The following is a 17,021-nucleotide window of genomic DNA, read 5'->3' as shown; positions in this document are numbered from 1 at the left end:
CATTAGCCATAGTTTGCAGTGGTAGCAAGACCTCTACTGTTATGACCAGACTTCAGGTGAGGTCCACCAATTTGTTACAGTTCAGGCAGGATACCGAAAATTGTTAAGCTCCCTGGTGAGTGGGGGTGAACTGGTTCACATCCTCTATTCACTCGTCCCCTCAATTGCAACAAAGTTATTTTAAGAAGGATACCTTCCCTTATGGATACCTTTCAACCAGACTCAAATGAGCTTCTGTTTTACAAGGTGCCAATTTCATCAGGCTTTCTTGAATTAACAAAAAAATTGATTTTTATCATTACTGCATTTGAGAAGAAATAATAGTGTAACACAGGTTGACCATGATACTGGAAGTTACAGGTGTCATTGGATATTGGCAGTTGACCAAAGAATTTTGAAATGGTTGGTTTCATAGGCTGATTGAAGTTCCTTAGTCTTGATTCCCTTTTTTTTCAGTTGGTTTGCAGTACTTAGAGTGAGAGAAGTTCTGCCTGCAACACAGGGGTAACTTGGGAACAGTTCTTTAATTGTGACCTTCACAGCATGCTGTCACTTGAATGCAGGCTGATACACTAGTCTTGGATTAGTGGTGCTGGAAGAGCACAGCAGTTCAGGCAGCATCCAAGGAGCTTACACTAGTCTTGCCAAACCATACTACTAGAACTGAATCTTGTTTTTTAGCCCTGTTCCTGTGTTCTCTTTAAATTGAGAAGTACAAAATGAATCTGGAATTGGAATGTTATCCACAAGTGATGGCTTGCTGTTGAATAGGGGATCATCAGTCCCCTATTATCTTTGTCGTCACAGGAGGTCACAGCAATGCATTTTGGAATTAAAAGTAAATAAATGTCTCAGACTTTTGAGATTCTGATCCATTGTGATAACACTATTATATATTCTTGTTTGTTTTAAAACTCTTCAACTGTGCAAAATATCAAAATTGTTGTGAGTGAAATACTGACAAAAGATGGCAGGCAATAAAATAGCTTGAGTAACAAAAATGTTAAAGCAAGTTTATAATTTTGTGGTACAGTTCATATACTAGTGCTGACATTGTGCACTGTTAGTGTTTACTCAGTGTGTTCGTACAAATCATAAAGTTTTATATCCGCATGCTACACTGTTGAATAGCATCTCTTGCTGTTCTGTGCAGAAATGTGATGATTGCAGTCACACTTCTCAAATAAAAAAAACTGACTTCACTGAGTGGGATGCACTTCAATTTAACTATTTGACTTTTAGATTGGTCTTCTGGAACAGTAGTATTGTTTGATTTTCAGTCAGAATCTTTAGATTTATTTTGTCCAAACAGATGTCCCCTGGAATTGTTTATGGTGAGACTCAAGGCATTCTGTTTTTAAAGTATTAGTGTGTACATTTACTGTAGTTACATATGAGAGTTATTAAAGCATGTTACTTTTTTGAAAGATATTGAAAATTGCTTGCTGGTTGATTGCCTACATTTTAGGGGTTTTGAGGCATAATATACTTCTATCAAAGACTCTAACTTCTAAATTTTTAGTTGATAACAACAGGATCCTCAATTGTGTTTGACCTAACAAGGAACAGACTTGTACTTATGGAACAAGTGGAATTTATTCAGCAAGATTGTATAAGTACTTAATAACCAAACAGTGAAGACAACATGGAAGCTTATCTTTTAAGGCCCAGAATTCCTTGAATGGTGCTAGCAAATGCTATGCCTTTTTTTTCCTGTCTGCAAAGTGACATCATATTAAATCAAGTCTGAGATGAATTACACCTCAGTCACCTCTTAGCCCTAATTCTAAGGGTTTCTTGTTTCTTGTTAGGAAATGGTTTGGATAATCTCTTTCCACTGGATTAAGGTGAGGGTCATCTAGTGTCATCCTCAAATCTGTAGTTGAGGCAAAACATATGTATATCTCTTAGTCTTTAGAATCCAAGAGGTAAGATTTCAATTTAGTTACACATACTTGTAAATACAGATAGAATTACAATACTAATTCTTCTATTGATAAAATCAACTGTCATAAACAGTTCAACTCATCATTCCCAGGATACTAAAGCAATCAAGCTCAAATGTAAATCGTGAGGATCAAGATGTCCTTTAACCAGAAAAAGACATGACCCTCTCTCACTAGTATCCTCACATACGGATGAGGAAGGACACCACTTCGACTGGGACAATACATCCCAGTCAAGCCAAACAAAGACACGCATGAGAATCCCTAGAAGCGTGGCATTCCAACCGGAACACACTCAACAAACACATCGAGTTAGACCCCATTTCCCACTCCATGAGAAAAGGAACAGGAAGTGACTTCACCAAGGAAATGACATCACCAACCCAAAGAAACCAAAACATATAAATAGAAAGCAGGAATTTTCAGCATTGCTTCGCATGAGGTCCACTGAAGATGTTACCCAGTCAGATAATGAAACGTCTGGAAATGAACCTTTCAGCTCAGCGGGCAAACCGACATCCAAAACCTCAACCAGATCCTTAAGTCATTTAAGCCAGCAGCTTGCAAACAGTTGACCTGTTAACTGTTTCACAAGCAGAAATTCAAACTGAACTGTTTAAAAAGATAGATGGGGCAAAACCCTAAAATTTTACTCCATGTCGATATAGACTCCTAGAAGTGTAGTCACCAAATCTTAAATTCCAGAACTGTAAATGAGCGAATACGCAATAATAGAGGGTTAGATGATTTTCTAATCAGGGGAAGGCTTCGGAAATCTGAAACGCAAAACAATTTGGGAGTCCTTGTTCGTTTGGCAGTTAGAAAGGCAAGTGCAACATTGGCATTCAATTCAAGAGGGCTAGAATACAAAAGTGGAAAAGAGGCTGTATAAAGCTCTGATCAGACACCATTTGGAATATTGTGAGCAATTTTGGACCCCGTATCTAAGGAGAGATGGGCTGGTATTGGAGGGAGTCCAAAGGAGGTTTACAAAAATGATTCCAGGGTTGAAGGGCTTGTTATATAAGGAATAATTGAGAACTCTGGTTTAGAAGGATGAGAGTGGATCTGATTGAAACTTACAGTATACTGAGAGGCTGGATTGAATGTATGTGGAAAAGAGAGTAGGGGAGAGGAGGCTGTCAGAGGGGTTGAGAGAGGCTGGAGGCTGTGAGAGAGGTTCTAGGTGAATGGGGTGGATGTGAGAAGGGTGCTGTCATAAATTTAGCCGTAGCCTTGTCTCGGAACTTTCACATTAACTCAGCTACTTGACTTAGGAGAAGTATGTGTTCAGCAACTTGGAGAGTTTTCAGTTTTGGCATTAGTGATAAATGTAAATACATCTGTAGATTTTTGCATTTCAGATAATTGAAGCCAATCAGAATGGAGAAATGAATTTGAAAATTGATACTGATCTGGTGTCAGTGACAACACATTTTAAAGAACTTGGGAATCCCCCTTGGAGTAAGTAACTTTCTTCAGTAACTTGTGGGATATGGGCATTGCTGACTGACTTGTTTCCCTTGAGAAGTGATGAGCTGTCTTCGTGAACTGTTAGAGTCCATCTTCTGTAGGTAAATTCACAACACGATTAGAAACAAGATTCCAGTATAAGAATACTTTGATAAGAATATCTGTGCAAATTGAAAACAAAGTATGGTAGCGTTTAAAAGTTGTTTGTCAAATTGCCAAATATTTCAGTAAACATGTGTACATACACACAGGAACATGAGTAGGCCATTCAGCCCCTTGGGCTTGTTCTGCTATTCATTTAGATCGTGGTTGATCATTTATGTTAGTCACTTTCTTATGCTACTTCATGCTCAATTGAGCTTCCACAACACTCAGTAGAGAATTCCAAAGATTCACTACTATCTGGATAAAGAATATTCCTCCTCATCTCAATATTAACTGATCCATTCCGTTTCTGAGATTGTCATCTTTCTCTCGACTCTCAAGCGAGGAGAATCATTCTTGCTACATCCACCGTATCATTCCAGGTAAGAATTTTGTACGTTTTAATGAGCTCACCTTTCATGCTTTGAAATGCTAGAAAATATGGGCTCAGTTTCCTCAATATCACCATCTCAGGGAATAGTCTGGTGAGCCTTCATTGCACTTCCTTTATTGCAAGTATATCCTACCTTAGATTAGGAGACCAAAGTTGTACACGATTCTCCAGGTACGGTCTCACCAAAGCTCTGTACAACAGTAGGAAGACATCTTTGTTGCTATGAACACCAAAATATATTTGCCTGCCTAATTGCTTGCTGCACCTGCATGCATGCCTTTAATGACTCATGAACAAGGACATCTCCAAGTTCCATTGAACATTTACAAATTTCTAACATCTCAGTGTTGACAAATTACTCTTGTAAAACCACAGAAAGAAAGGAGTAGACTGTTCAGCACCTCGAACCTGCATCGTCATTCGTAGAATCATGGCTGTATTTTTGACCAAATTGCATAAATTCATATTAATTCACATTATATTTCATCCACTATGTTCTTGCCCATTAACTTAGCCCATCAACATCCCCTTGAAGCCTCTCTACATCCCTCTCACAACTTACACTCTCACCTAATTTTCTCATTGACAAATTTGGAAATACTATATTACCTTTGGTGCCTTCATCTAATTTATTTACATGAATTGCAAACAGCAATGGCCCCGGGACAGATCCTTGCTTTATTTTAAAGGTTTTGTCAAATACTAGGTAGAGGTATCTACTATGCAAACGTTTGGTGACTTTTTACATTGAGATATAAACTTGAACAAGGTGACAGTACACTTTAGACAATGTACAATTCAAAGATTAGATTCCAGTTTCCTATATACTTTTGTCCCATTTTATAAGAGATTTGCTCTATTGTTTTATCTATTATCTTTATATGTGTGTGTGTGTGTGTCTGCATGCAGGTAAATGTTCTTCATATCTGGAGGGAAATCTTCTGTTGGGCAATGGTGGAGAGAAACAATTTTATGAATTAGCTATTCTCAACATTTGTTTTCTATTTTGCAATAACTTTATTTAGAGTGATAGAGATATACATCATGGAAACAGCCCCTTCGGTCCAACTCGTCCATGCTGACCAGATATCCCAACACAATCTTGTTCTACCTGCAAGCAACCAGCCCATATCCCTTCCTATTCATTCACCCATCCAAATGCCTTTTAAATGTTGCACCATTTCCTCTGGCAGCTCATTCCATACATGTACCACACTCTGCATGAAAACGTTGCCCCTTAAGTCTCTTTTATTATCTTTCCCCTCTTACCGTAAATCTATGTTCTCTAGTTCTGGACTCCCCCACCCCTGGAAAGAGACTTTGTCTATTTATCCTATCCATGTTCCTCATAATTTTATAAACCTCTATAAGATCACCCCTCTGCCTCCGACGCTCCAGGGAAAACAGCCCAGACTATTCAACCTCTCCCTATAGCTCAAATCCTCCAACCCTGGCAACATCCTTGTAAATCTTTTCTGAACCCTTTCAAGTTTCACAACATCTTTCTGATAGGAAGGAGACCAGAATTGCACGCAATATTCCAACAGTGGCCTAACCAATGTCCCTTACGGCCGCATTCCTGTACTCAATACTCTGACCAATAAAGGAAAGCATACCAAACGCCGCCTTCACTATCCTATCTACGTGTGACTCTACTTTCAAGGACCTATGAACCTGCTCTCCAAGGTCTCTTTGTTTAGCAACACTCCCTAGGACCTCCCCATGAAGTGTATAAGTCTTGCTCTGATTTGCTTTTCCAAAATGCAGTACCTGGCATTTATCTAAATTAAACTCCATCGCCACTCCTCAGCCCATTGGCCCATCTGATCAAGATCTCATCTACCACCCCCTGAGAAAAAGAACAGGAAATGGAATCACCATGGGAAATGACATCATCACAGGAAATAACATCACCAACCCAAAGAAACCCAAACATTTAAATAGAAAGCAGGAATCATGTACACTGCTTAACCTGAGGCCCACTGAAGATGTCACCCAGTAGGGTGATGAAATGTCTGGAAATGAACCTCCCAGCTCAGCTAGCAAACCTACATCCAGATCCCGTTGTAATCTGAGGTAACCTTCTTGGCTGTCCACTACAGTTCCAATTTTGGTGTCATCTGCAAACTTACTTACTTACTATACCTCTTATGCTCACATCCAAATCATTTATATAAATGATGAAAAGTAGTGAACCCAGCACTGATCCTTGTGGCACTCCACTGGTCACAGGCCTCCAGTCTGAAAAACAACCCTCCATCACCACCCTATGTCTTCTACCTTTGAACCAGTTCTGTACCAAATGGCGAGTTCTCCCTGTATTCCATGAGATCCAACCTGGCTAACCAATCTCCCATGGGGAACCTTGTCGAACGCCTTACTGAAGTCCACGTAGATCACGTCTACTGCTCTGTCCTCATCAATCCTCTTTGTTACTTCTGTTATTCTCTTGACTCACTTTTTTGCTTTTAAATTACTGCTGAACGCTAAAACACGGAACACGTGGGGAAAATGCATTTATACAGACTCAGTGTTAACACTAAATCATGAAATTCAAGTTTTGTATATCTAACAAACAAGTTGATCACCTCAGCTATTGCCATCCAATAAGTCAAATTAACTCAACTGATATCCTCTGGTTTTGGATCTTTTGCTGAGTCATAGAGGTCTACAACAATGACACAGGGCCTTCAGCCCAATCACACCCACACCAGTCAAAAACAATAACCTATTTAAATCCCATTTTTCAGCACTTGGCCTATAGAATCTGTGGCATATGATGCCTCTTTATTTTACTGGAAGCTCCTGGAGCTAATATCTAAAATGTGAAATCTATACTCATCTGCTGATATGCCCAGTGTTGCTGAGCATGGACCAGTTCCTTTTGATCTTGATACTATTATTAGAATTAAGCATTGCAATTCAAGAAATATGCTGTTAACTGTTCTGCTTTAAAAACCGTAAAATTGATTTTTAATATAAGCTTTAGCGTCAACCTTAAAATTCAACTGATGAAGTATGAATTATTATTTATGGCAGTTGAAGAAGGTACACAACCTGATTCCTACCAAATAAGCGATCCGACAAGCATGGCTGAAGCTAGGATAGACATAAAGAGACTTCTTCAATTTCTTGCTGGACAACAAGTCAACCCGAGCAAAGCCATATGTAGTAAGTTGTTTATATGTTTTCCACTTTTTATCTGTTTTGACTATTACTGTTAGATTTTGGATAGAAGTTACGATATAGGAATGGGTCATTCCCTAATCAATCAGTTCAGAGATGTTATTGCACACCTCTGGAACAGATGGGGACTTGAACCCGAGGTAGATATACTCTCACCATGAGGACACTCAATAGATCTTTCAATCTATATACTTGGCACATGAAGACTGGCATTAGAGTCTCCTGATATTCTACATACTCAATCTCCCACAGTTCATATATCTACATTCTAGATTTAAGATTGAGTTAGATTTTTGATAAGTCGCGAAATCAAGGGTTATGGGAAAAGAGCAGAGAAGTGGACAAGAGGACTTGTCCGATCAGTCATGAGCTGAAAATGTGTTGCTGGAAAAGCGCAGCAGGTCAGGCAGCATCCAGGGAACAGGAGAATCGACGTTTCGGGCATAAGCCCTTCTTCAGTCATGATCCTATTGAATGGCAGTGAAGTCTTGACCAGGGGGCTGAATGGTCTACTCTTGTTACTATTTCTTACGATCTTATGGTCACATTCTCCTTTTCCTTTCTTTCTCCTTTCTAATCTGCCTACCCATAATTCAGTTTGTTACTGACCTCAGCCATTCCAGTAAGTTCTATATATTGTGCACTGTATAAAAATGTTTCTCCTGATTTTCACAAATTAAATTGAGAATGCCGATGTTATCAGTTATTTATATAGAAGGAATCAGCCGTCGCTTAGGGATCGTTTTTCATCCTCCCACAGGATAGGAATGTATCCCAGATTAGTCCTAGAGTCCATAAATCATACACGTGCAATTGATATAGATGGTGTCAAAGCATTTCATTTGGATTGTCCTGGACCTGGTCTCAGGCACCTGTGCCTTTGCAACAGTTAATTTTTCTCCAGGCATTTGAACATGCAAACTGCACTTTCAGAATTGAAGTGGCAGTTTATTAATGAAGCATGTATCTTTTGAGAAAGCTATATCTTATGAAGAAAGCGAGCAGAGCCATAAGCAGTCTAGGGCAGTAAATATTATTCTACAGGCACTGGTATAAAGCTGTACCATCATGGTAGGTACACATAAAACTTGGAAGATGAGCTTGCAAGAAAGAGTAATGAATGGAGTATTGGAAATTCAAGACAAACCATTTGTGTTTGTGAGTGTATGTGTATGGGTTGTGTATTATTGTTGTGTCCCAGTCTGTGCACATAACATTTTTTAACACAGTGAAAAAACATATGCCATTAGCCAAGACGACAATAATATGAGTATGGTACACACTATGTTCCTTCTGAATGTCTAGTACTCCATTTTTCATGTCGTCTTGCAAGCTAAGTTTCCCGGTTATGCCTTTACATTTTAATTATCAAATTTGTCCCCTCATTTTTTTGACGGCATTTCTTTTATTTCATATTATCTCTTTGATTTTTAATGACCTCATCCTCTATTTTAAAAGCTCTTATTTAATAGGCTTTGTGAATGGAAAGGTGAGCACTTTGGAGAGAGTGACCATAATTCAGTTATGTTTATTTTATGATTTGGAGATGCTGGTGTTGGACTGGGGTGTACAAAGTTAAAAATCACACAACACCAGGTTAGAGTCCAACAGGTTTAATTGGAAGCACACTAGCTTTCAGAGCGACACGCCTTCATCAGGTGACTGTGGAGGGCTCGATAGTGTTACGATCGAGCCCTCCACAATCACCTGATGAAGGAGCGTCGCTCCGAAAGCTAGTGTGCTTCCAATCAAACCTGTTGGACTATAACCTGGTGTTGTGTGATTTTTAACTATGTTTATTTTAGTGATGGAAAGGGATAGGTTCATGCCACAGGGCAAGAGTTATCGATGGGGCAAGGGCAACTATAATGCGATTAGGCAAGATTTAGAATGCATAGAATGGGGTGGTAAAATGCAGGGGATGGAGACAATCGAAATGTGGAGCTGGTTTAATGAACAGATATTGCGTGTCCTTGATAGATATGTCGCTGTCAGGCAGGGAAGACATGATAAGTTAAGGGAACTGTGATTACTACAGAAATTGCATCTCTTGTTAAGCGGAAGAAGGAGACTTATTTGACGATGAGACAAGGTGGTTCAGATGAGGCGATGTAGAATCACAGATTAGATAGGAAGGATTTAGAGAGAGAGTTAAGAAGAGCAAAGAGAGGACCATGAGCAATCTTTAGCCGGTAGAATAAAGGAGAATCCTAAAGCTTTCTATAGGTGTGTGAGGAACAAAAAGATGACTAGGACCAGTCAGAGACAGAAGTGGGAAGTTGTTTGTGGACCCTGTGGAGATAGGAGAGGTGCTAAATGAATATGTCTCATCTGTTTTCACTCAGGAAAAGGAGAATATTGTGGAGGAGAAGAATGACATGTATGAGATATTAGACTAGAAAGGATCGAGGTTGGTAAGGAAGAGATGTTATCAATTCTAGAAGGAGTGAAAGTAGACAAGTCACCTGGGCCAGATGAGATTTATCCAAGGATTCTCTGGGAAGCTGAGGAGGTATCAGAGCATTTGGCTTTGATCTTTGAGTCGTCATTGTCTATAGGTTTAGTATCAGAGGACTGGAGGATTGCAAATGTTGTGCCCTTGTTCAGGAAGGGCAGTAGAGATGACCCAGGTAGAGATGACCAGTGAGCCTTTCGTCTGTTGTAGGAAAAGCTTTGGAAAGGATTATAAGAGATAGGATTTATAATCATCTAGTAAGCAACAGTTTGATTGGAGATAGTCAACATGCTTTCATCAAAGGCAGGTCATGCCTCACAAACCTCATTTGAGTTTTTTGAGAGGGTGACCAAACATATGGATGAGGATAGGGCAGTTGACATTGTTTTACATGGACTTCAATAAGGCCTTTGATAAGGTTTCACATGGTAGGCTGTTGGAGAAAATGCAGAGGCATGGGATTGAGGGTAATTTAGCAGTTTGGATTAGAAATTGGCTTTCTGTAAGAAGGCAGTGAGTGATGGTTGATGGAAAATATTCAGCATGGAGTCCAGTTACTAGTGGTGTGCCACAACAATCTATTTTGGGACCACTGCTGTTTGTCATTTTTATAAATGACTTAGACGCAGGCATAGATGGATAGGTTAGTAAGTTTGCAGATGACACAAGTCGGTGGAGTAGTGGACAGTGTGGAAGAATGTTGCAGGTTGCATGGGGATTTGGATAAACTGCAGAATTGGGCTGAGGGGTGGCAAATGGAGTTCATTGCAGATAAATGTGAGGTGATTCACTTTGGGAAGAATAACAGGAAGGCAGAATACTGGGTCAATGGAAAGATTCTTGGTAGTGTGGGCATGCAGAGGGATCCTGGAGTCCATGTCCGTGGATCCCTGAAAGTTGCTACCCAGGTTGCTCGTGCTATTAAGAAGGCATATGGTGTGTTAGGTTTTATTGGTGGAGGGATTGAGTTCCAGAGCCGTAATGTCATGCTGCAACTGTACAAAACGCTGGTGTGGCCACACTTGGAATATTGTGTACAGTTCTGGTCGCCCCATTATAGGGAGGATATGGAACCCTTGGAAAAGGTGAAGAGGAGATTTACCAGGATGTTGCCTGATCTGGATGCAAGGTATTATGAGGAAAGGCTGAGAGACCTGGATCTGTTCTCATTGGAAAGAAGAAGGCTAAGAGGGGATTTAATAGAGACATACAAGATGGTCAGTGGATTAGATAGAGTAGATAGTGAAAGTCTTTTTCCTAGGATGATGACGTCAGCTTGTATGAGGGGGGCAAAGCTACAAATTGAGGGGTGATAGATTTAAGACAGATGTCAGATGCAGGCTCTTTACTCAGAGTGGTAATGGTGTGGAATGCTCTGCCTGCCAATGTAGTTAACTCAGCCACATCAGGAGCATTTAAGTAGTCCTTGGATAAGCATATGGATGATGATGGGATAGTGTAGTGGGATGGGGCTTAGATTAGTTCACAGGTCGGTGTAGCATCGAGGGCCGAAGGACCTCTTATGTGCTGTATTCTTCCATGTTCTATGTTCTATGAAATGTATTCCCACAATCTCCCTAAACTTAATATCTGTGCTTTGTACACTATACTAAAGGTCTACATCTCGCCTTAATCCTGGAGGTCGGGATGTTAAATGTCTTCAAGGCAGAGATGATAATTCCTTGTGAGATTAAAAATTTAAGGGATACAAGTAGAGTGTGGGTAAAAGGCATTGAAATGCCCATCAGCCATGATTGAATGGTGGAGTGGATTCGATGGGTTGAATGGCCTTGCTTCCACTCCTATTTCTTATGGTCTTAATCTAATTTATCTTTTAAAACTGTCATTTTTAAATCAGTATTTTATAAAGATCCTTATTCAAAGCATCTCTGCCACATGTTGTGTAATTCCATGGAAAATGTATGATTATTTATAAATTATGTAAACATGCCATTATTATGTTCTTCTCATAAGATTATGCAACAAAACTACAGTGAAATGTTAAATCTGGGTGGTTGGCATTTTGACCATATTCATCTGCAAATGGGAATATGTTAGCCTAACACAATATTTATGAAACTTCAGCCAAAGCAGGGAGCTAATTGCCCTACTGTAAATCTGGAGCCATTGAAAACTCAGCAGAATTTTAAAATTAAAATTTTCAATAACCAAGTTGCACATGACAATTATTTTTGCATTTTACTTGGACATGTGTACTTTTTGTAATCTTCTGAGGCATTGTTTATGTAGCTAGAGGTTCTTTTAATAGATCAAGTAATCTTCGTAACTCTGAGGCAAGCTTGGGAAGGCAAGATGTTATCTTGTAATGGGAAATAAGAAAATGACAGAGACTTGTTCCATAAATATTCCACAAATAATCAGGATTGAAGGGTTTCATTTGAATGCAGAACTGAAGAAAACCAGCGTAAATTAAGAAACTAGAGAAATTAATCGGGCAGCACCCACAACCATCTTTCATATGTTGCAGGTATGCCTCCAAGCAGCAAAGGGAGTGCCCCCTAATAGCCATTGATTTCAATTTGCTAGGGCTCCTTGATGTCATACTCTGTTGAATATGACCTTGAGGTCAAGAGCTGTAACTCTCCCCTCCCCTCTGGAATTCAGCTCTTTTGTCCATGTTTGAACCAAGGCTGTAATGGGTTCGGGAGCTGAGTGGCCCTGGCAGAACCCAAACCGGGCATCACTGAGCAGTTTATTGTTGAATAGGTTCTATCTGATACCTTCCATCACTTTACTGATGACCGAGAGTAGACTGATGGGGCAATAATTGTCCATGTTGGATTTGTTCTGCATTTTGTGTACAGAACACACCTGGGCCATTTTCCATATTGTCAGGTAGATGCCAGTATTGAAACTCTACTGGAACAGCTTGGCTAGAGGAACGGCAAGTTCTGGAGCACAAGTCTTCAGTACTATTGCCAGAATGTTCTCGGGGCCCATAGCCTTCACAGTATCCAGTTCCTCCAATCGTTTCCTGATATCACATGGAGTGAATTGATTTGGATGAAGTCTAGTATCTGTTATGCTGAGGACCACTGGAAGAGGCCACGAAGGATCATTCACTCAGCACTTTTGGCTAAAAACTGCTGCAAATGCATTATCTTTTGCACCGATGTGTTGGGATCTTCCATCATTGCGGATGGGATATTTGTGGAGCCTTCTCCTCCAGTGGGTTGTTAAATTATTCATTAACGACTGGGTGTGGAAGGACTGCAGAGCTTCGATCTGATCCGTTGGTAAGTGGGATCATTTAGTTCTGGCAATCTTATGCTGTTTGGCATGCAAGTAATGTTGTTTGGTAGCTCCACCAGGTTGACACCTCAATTTCAGGTCTGACTGTTGCTGCTCCTGGCATGTCCTTCTGCACATTTCATTGAACGAGAGTTGTTCCCCTGGCTCACTGGTCATGGTTGAATTGGGGATATGCCGGACCATGAAATTATAGGTTGTGCTGAAGTATAATTCAGCTGCTGTAGATGGCCCGCAGCGATGCATGAGTGCCTAGTCTCGAGTTGCTGGATCTGTTCAAAATCTGTTCCATTTAGTACAATGGAGTCACACCAGACAACGGAGGTTATTCTCGATGTGAAGGCAGACTTTGTCTTCACAAGGACTGTGCGGTGGTCACTCTTACCGATATTGTCATGGACAGATGTATCAGCACCTGGCAGATTGGTAAAGATGAGGTCGAGTATGTCTTTCCCTCTTGTTGGCTTCCTCACCACGTGCCGCAGACCCACTCTAGCAGTTATATCCTTTAGGACCCGACTGGCTCGATCAGTAGTGCTGCTGCCGAACCACTCTTGGTGGTGGATATTGAAGCTCCCTACCCATTACATTTTGTACCCGTGCCAGCCTCAGTGCATCCTCCAAGTGTTGTTCAACATCGAGGAGTAATGATTCATCAGCCCAAGGAGATGGTTAGTGATAATCAGCAGAGGTTTCCTTGCCTGTGTTTAACCTGAAGCCATGAGACTTCATTTGTTCTGGAGTCAATATAGAAGACTCCAAAGACAACTCCCTCCTGACTGTATATCACTGTGCTGCCACCTCCGCTGGGTCTTTCCTGCCAGTGGAATAAGACATATCCAGGTATGGTGGTAGTGGTGTCTAGACTTTGTAAGGTATAATTGTATGAGTATGACTATATCAGACTGTTGCTTGACTCATATTTGATAAAGTTGTCTGAATTTTGCCATTAGCCTCCAGATGTTAGTACAGAGGTCTTTGAAGGGTTAATAGGGTTTTTTTTTTAGAATTAGATTTTTAGATTAGAATTAGATTTCTTACGGTGTGGAAACAGGCCCTTCGGCCCAACAAGTCCACACCGACCCACCGAAGCGCAACCCACCCATACCCCTACATTTACCCCTTACCTAAGACTACGGACAATTTAGCATGGCCAATTCACCTGACCTGCACATCTTTGGACTGTGGGAGGAAACCGTAGCACCCGGAGGAAACCCACGCAGACACGGGGAGAACGTGCAAACTCCACACAGTCAGTCGCCTGAGGCAGGAATTGAACCTGGGTCTCTGGCGCTGTGAGGCAGCAGTGCTGACCACTGTGCCACCGTGCCGCCCAACTGTTTCTGCTGTTGTCTTTTTCAGTGCTTAGACCAATGTCCATTTCATTTCTTTGGTGAGAACCTCGTAGCAGTCGATACAATTGTGTGGCTTGCTAGGCCATTTCAGAGAACAGAGTCAAGATTAGAGTGGCGCTGGAAAAGCACAGCAGGCCAGGCAGCATCCGAGGAGCAGGAAAATTGAGAGCAGTTGAGAGTGAACCACATTGTTGTGTGTCTGGAGTCAAATGTAAGCTGGACTAGGAGAGGATGGCAGATTTCATTTCCTGATGGACATTAGTGAACCAGATGGGTTTTTCTGACAATCAACAATGGTTTTAGCAGATTCTTCATTCCTGATATTTTTAAATTGAATTCAAATTCCACCATCTGCTGTGTGGTGGGGTTCGAATCCTGGTTCCCAGAACATTAGCTGAGTTTCTGGATTAATAGTCTAACAATAATACCACTAGGCCATCACCTTCCTGATGCTGCAATGGGATATCAACATTGAGAAAGAGTGTGCAGGGAAGTAGCTTATGGAATAAAATGTGTGGAAAAATTGAAAAAGCATATTTTTTGAATGATGAGAGACAGGTAGCATTGAAAAAGACCTGGCTGTTCTTGCACAACGGACAAATCACAAGATAGAAAGCAGGTGCAGCAAGCAATTAGAAAGACACGTCATCATTAGCATTTGTCATAAAGGGACTTAAACTAAAGCAATAAAAATGTGTTGGGACGTTTAGACTGAGTCCAGGTTCGGAGTCCTGAGATGCAGTCTCAGAATAAGGGGTCCACTATTTAGAACTGAGCTGAGAGGGGATTTCTTCACTCAAATGAAATTCTCTACTCCTGAGGACTAACATGAACAAGGAGCAAGACTACCTGAAGCTTTTGAGCCTGCTCTGCCATTCAATATGGTTGATCTGATTTTAATCTCAACTCTACATGCCTGCATATTCCTGATACCCTTTCATATCCTTGATAATTCAGAATCAACCTAGCTCTGCCTTAAAACTATTTAAAGGTTCAGTATCACCTGCCTTTTGAGGAAGAGAATTTCAAAGATTCATAGAATGCCTATAGTGTGGAAACAGGCCAAAGACTCAACCCTCTGAAAGAAAAATATTTTAAATGGACAACCCCTTATTTTTACACAATATCCCCCAGTTTTCCCACAAGAAGAAAAATCCCTTTCAATACCCACACAGTTAAGTCCCCTCAGGGTCTTATATGATTCAGTTAAATCATTGCTGACTCTTCTAAACTCCAGAGGAATACAGGCCTCACCTGTCTAGCCTTTCCTTGTAAGGCAATCCGCTCATTCAAGGTATTTGTAAACCTTTTCTGAATTGCTTCCAATGCATTGACATCCCTCCAGTTGATACAAAGTGTTCAAAACAGAGATTGATTGATTTTTGTGCACATAGGAAATTAAGTAATGCAGAGTGTACGTAATGTGAATTGAGGTAGAAGGTCAGCCACGATCTCATTGAATGGTAAGGAAGGCTTGCTGGGCCAAACTTCTTGTCTGTTTCTTATGTTCTTGAGAAATGATTTGTCTCAAGAACATCCAGTTTAGCACAGGCCCTTCTCTTACTGTGAGGACTGCAAATGATCTATCACACTTACAAAGCAAGCCGAGTTACATATTTGTCTTAGATGAGTGGGAAAAGTTACATCTTGTATATAGTGGCAAGTTCTAATTCTCATATAACCTATTTTAAACAAATGAGCTAATGCTTGTTTTATTTTATGATTATATGTCTGAAATTTGTTAAATTTGATACTTACATAAACATTTCAATAATATTAAGTATTTTCTTTACAGATATAGTGACTAACAAAGTTATTCACTTTGTTTTACTGCACGAAGATGTGTCCCTTCAGTACTTTATTCCAGCTGTTGCTTGAGAAACTTCACATTAACATCTAGAAGTATCATGGACCCCTGCAAAAGTACCATCCTTGCTTGAAATAAAAGAGCTTTCTGCCTGAGAAGTCTACACAGTGACAAGATATTAAGATATGGTTCTGGATTAGTGGCTCTGAATAAGATATAGTGCCAATAATTGAACTTGACATTGCAATAACCTTTTTTTTAGATCTTGGAAAGATTATTGGTTGATATTTGGTGTCTAGTTCTCTATTCAATACAGAATGTTTCAATATTTTTTCTACTTTTCCTGATAGACTAAACTGATTCCCTACAGTTTTGAATAGCTATTGTAGATGAAACTCAGTTTTCCAACTTGTCTTTATTAATGCATACGTGGTCTCAGAGCTGAAAAGTGGCATTTTTTTTAAATTGAAAAGGTCTTCTGTGGAGTTTTGCTTTGCTGTATACTCTTTATTTTTCATATCAAAGCAATCATTGGAGTTTAAAATACACTTCTGGTATTTTGTGCATAATTTGTTACAATTTCAGTTATGTCATTGTTTGGTTTTTCTTCTTCCTTTGTATTACTGCCAATTTATTTAAATATTGAGGTTGTAAAACTAAAAATATTGTCAAAATCATTTTCACTATTTATGTTTTCAATAAAAAATAATTTGAAAAGAACAAAATACATTCCCTCAAACTGTAGAGTGGTTACAAAAGTCCTTTTGGTCTAGTTGCATAAACAACTCAGTCCCATGGTATTATCTGTCATTGTGGAAATTCTTTTTCTTTAAATAGTTATTCAAAACTTCTTTGAAAACCCTAATTTGTCTGTCTCCAATAAACTCTCAGGTACACTTTCTGAAGGAGGACAGAAGAGATTGAGATATATTGGTACCTGTGACCAAAGTAGAAAAAGGGATGAGGTTCTATAAGTAAATTTAGAGATCTG

The 17,021-nt window shown here is 39.9% G+C and overlaps 1 protein-coding gene across 2 annotated transcripts in view; it reads left to right on the top strand.

The window, feature by feature from the left end:
• The window catches only part of hus1 (HUS1 checkpoint clamp component), a 42,955-nt gene extending 26,200 nt beyond the window's left edge, over nucleotides 1-16,755 (top strand). For both annotated transcript variants that reach the window (XM_087987320.1, XM_043690274.2), the window contains 3 exons: nucleotides 3,311-3,410; nucleotides 6,997-7,128; nucleotides 16,019-16,755. In XM_087987320.1, the coding sequence (XP_087843446.1) occupies nucleotides 3,311-3,410; nucleotides 6,997-7,128; nucleotides 16,019-16,101 (315 nt within the window). In that variant the 3' untranslated portion in view covers nucleotides 16,102-16,755. The remainder of the gene's footprint in view (nucleotides 1-3,310; nucleotides 3,411-6,996; nucleotides 7,129-16,018) is intronic.
• Nucleotides 16,756-17,021: the final 266 nt, after the last annotated feature.

Source organism: Chiloscyllium plagiosum, unplaced genomic scaffold (assembly GCF_037043375.1).
Source record: "Chiloscyllium plagiosum isolate Xiang-an unplaced genomic scaffold, Cpla_swu_hap1 HiC_scaffold_5, whole genome shotgun sequence".
Taxonomy (NCBI): domain Eukaryota; kingdom Metazoa; phylum Chordata; class Chondrichthyes; order Orectolobiformes; family Hemiscylliidae; genus Chiloscyllium; species Chiloscyllium plagiosum.
The sequence above is the reverse complement of the archived record's forward strand: the minus strand, read 5'-3'. Positions and strand labels throughout refer to the sequence as shown.